Here is a 2,296-nt window from a genome sequence, read left to right on the forward strand (position 1 = left end):
TCTGTTATACATATTTTTTCAATTTCTCGAAAATAGGATTAAAATATTGAAATATTCCCCTAGAGGATGGTACACTTGCAGCACTTTGCACTCACTGACACGGTCCATGAACCACTGAGTTTTATATCCTTTAACGATACCCCAGAAATCTTTAGTGAGAAATCTGGATTCTCCCGTGGAGTGGCAGACCCCACGCTGCTATAGGGCGTGGTTTCTGTGAGTGGGTGGGAGCAAGGCCGCTTGTAAGTTTTCAAACTGCCCAAAGTGGAATCCAGGAAATAACCTTGGAAGAGGAAAATGACGTTAGGACGCGTCTCCTGGGAAAAATAACGGGCTGCTGTATTTTTGCTTCAGATTCATATAAACCGGCACATATATTTATCTTAAATATTTTTGATACGATTTAGACGGATAGATTCTTATAATCATTACAGCTTATATGACTGGGTCGCTTCAAACAATCTTATAAATCTGATATAATGTGTCAGAGCACAAAGCCGCGCGTATGCTTCATCCAGAGCGCCCGCCCCGCAAGGCGATAGTGGGAGACTGATTATAGTCTCCAGGATTTTCTGTGGAAAAAGCCAGAGAAGGAGCTGCTCTCCGATCAGTGCAGACCAATTATTCCAGGCTGATTTCGCATCCTCAGAGCTCTCAGAACCTGTTTATTTTTTATTTATTTTGGATCAGATCCAAAAGACTCGTCCGGATCCAAAATACGCACGAGCCCCGCCGGACTTGATCTTTTTATTTATTCTAAGGAGGGTGCTTGTGTGCGTTAGTGTTGGTTGGTGGTGGGTGGGGGGGGAGTCGCCTCCGCAGTAGTAAGCGGGGGAGTGGGTTGGGTCGGCTTGGAGCCAGCCACACGCACTCATCGTCAGCGATGAAAAGCGTCTAGGTGAGGGTGAAGCCGCGTCACTGGAAGCTTGCGCGCTATTGGAGGCACAAAGTCGCGCACCGGACTCACCAAGCTCTGGATTATAGACTCTCCAGTCCAGATTACCTCCAAAAGGTTCTTCAAGGATCCGTACACGTTTCTTCATCTTTCTGATGCACTACCAGCTCCACTGCCTAGGCTGCCCAGACCATTGCATACTCATCTAAAAGAAAAGGGGGGGCGCATTGGTGGTGATTCCGCGGAGCAACACATACAATGGCAACGGGTGCCCTCCTGCTTGTCTTTGCGCTGCTTGGTGAGTGTGATCGCTGAAGAAAAGCATAAAAAAACTCTGATGTTGTGTCTAATCTCTTGTTCTCATCAAGGCTACAACACCTGTATGAGACATGATCATTGGAGACAGTAGTGATGATGAGTCAGGTGGAAGCAGAGACTATGATCACCGCATTAATAACAGATGTCTCAGAACAGCTGTGTCTGTGGATGAACTAGGTTAATGTCATGGGGACCTCAGTCACAGATTAAGCTGATGTGTGATTTGACCCTTTAAAAGGCTGATCATTTATTTAGAAAGGCTATTGTTTTTTTTTTCAAGATACACTTCATTGATACACCTGGTGAAACGTCATACCCTGATTGGTGAAATCACTGTGGGTGGGAGCCAACAGCTGTAGGAACTACTCCTTGCAAATACTTTTTTTTTCTTTAGAAACCTCACTTTTAACTTTATTTTATTGGAAACTACCATATATATTCAGTGTGAATCCAGTCCTCCTGCTGGAAGATTTTAGCTGCACCATCATGCTATGGAGAGCAAAGCTGGTCACTTTGAGTGGGGTGATGAATAGAGGTAAATAGAGTTAGATCTCAGTGGGAAAAACAAAAAAAAACAACTGTTTGGGGGCTGCAGAAGGCTTTATACTGTGGCTGATCTTCATTTTTCAGCAGCATGACAACACTTCACATACAACCAAGCTACAGTTTAGTTGTTTACGTCATGATTTGTCAAAGGATGTTCGAAAGGATTATCTAGTTAAAGGATCCTAAATCTAAGGGAGAATATGTGTTGGAACTTGAAAGTTTATGTTCACACAAGTTCTTCAAATCTGATTAAGCTTGAGCTGTTTTGGAAAAAAGAGATAGTATTAAAATGGCAGCAGTAGTATCATTATGAGGGATTCTTAAGCAGAAATGGGAAGAGTTGATGGGAGGATGGGTGGTATATGTACTGGATGTTCCTGAAAGAAAGTTTTGAGGCTTTTAAAGACATACGCCAACCCTGAATATACAGCCAGGGTGTGTTTTAGATCAAATCATATTAAATGGTTCAGTCACAGTCTTAGAATCTGAGTTTAAACTTGACAAAGGGTTTTGACACATTTTCACCACCCCAACTGA

General features: G+C 43.1%; 1 protein-coding gene across 1 annotated transcript in view; it reads left to right on the forward strand.

Annotated features, from left to right (window-relative positions):
- Positions 1–834: 834 nt before the first annotated feature.
- LOC107101531 (immunoglobulin superfamily member 3-like) overlaps positions 835–2,296 on the forward strand; it is a 116,191-nt gene continuing 114,729 nt past the window's right edge. The window contains exon 1 of the mRNA XM_015400479.1: positions 835–1,193. Coding sequence (XP_015255965.1) covers positions 1,154–1,193 — 40 coding nt within the window. The 5' untranslated portion in view covers positions 835–1,153. The remainder of the gene's footprint in view (positions 1,194–2,296) is intronic.

This window comes from Cyprinodon variegatus, unplaced genomic scaffold (genome assembly GCF_000732505.1).
Source record: "Cyprinodon variegatus isolate N-32 unplaced genomic scaffold, C_variegatus-1.0 Scaffold1109, whole genome shotgun sequence".
Classification (NCBI taxonomy): domain Eukaryota; kingdom Metazoa; phylum Chordata; class Actinopteri; order Cyprinodontiformes; family Cyprinodontidae; genus Cyprinodon; species Cyprinodon variegatus.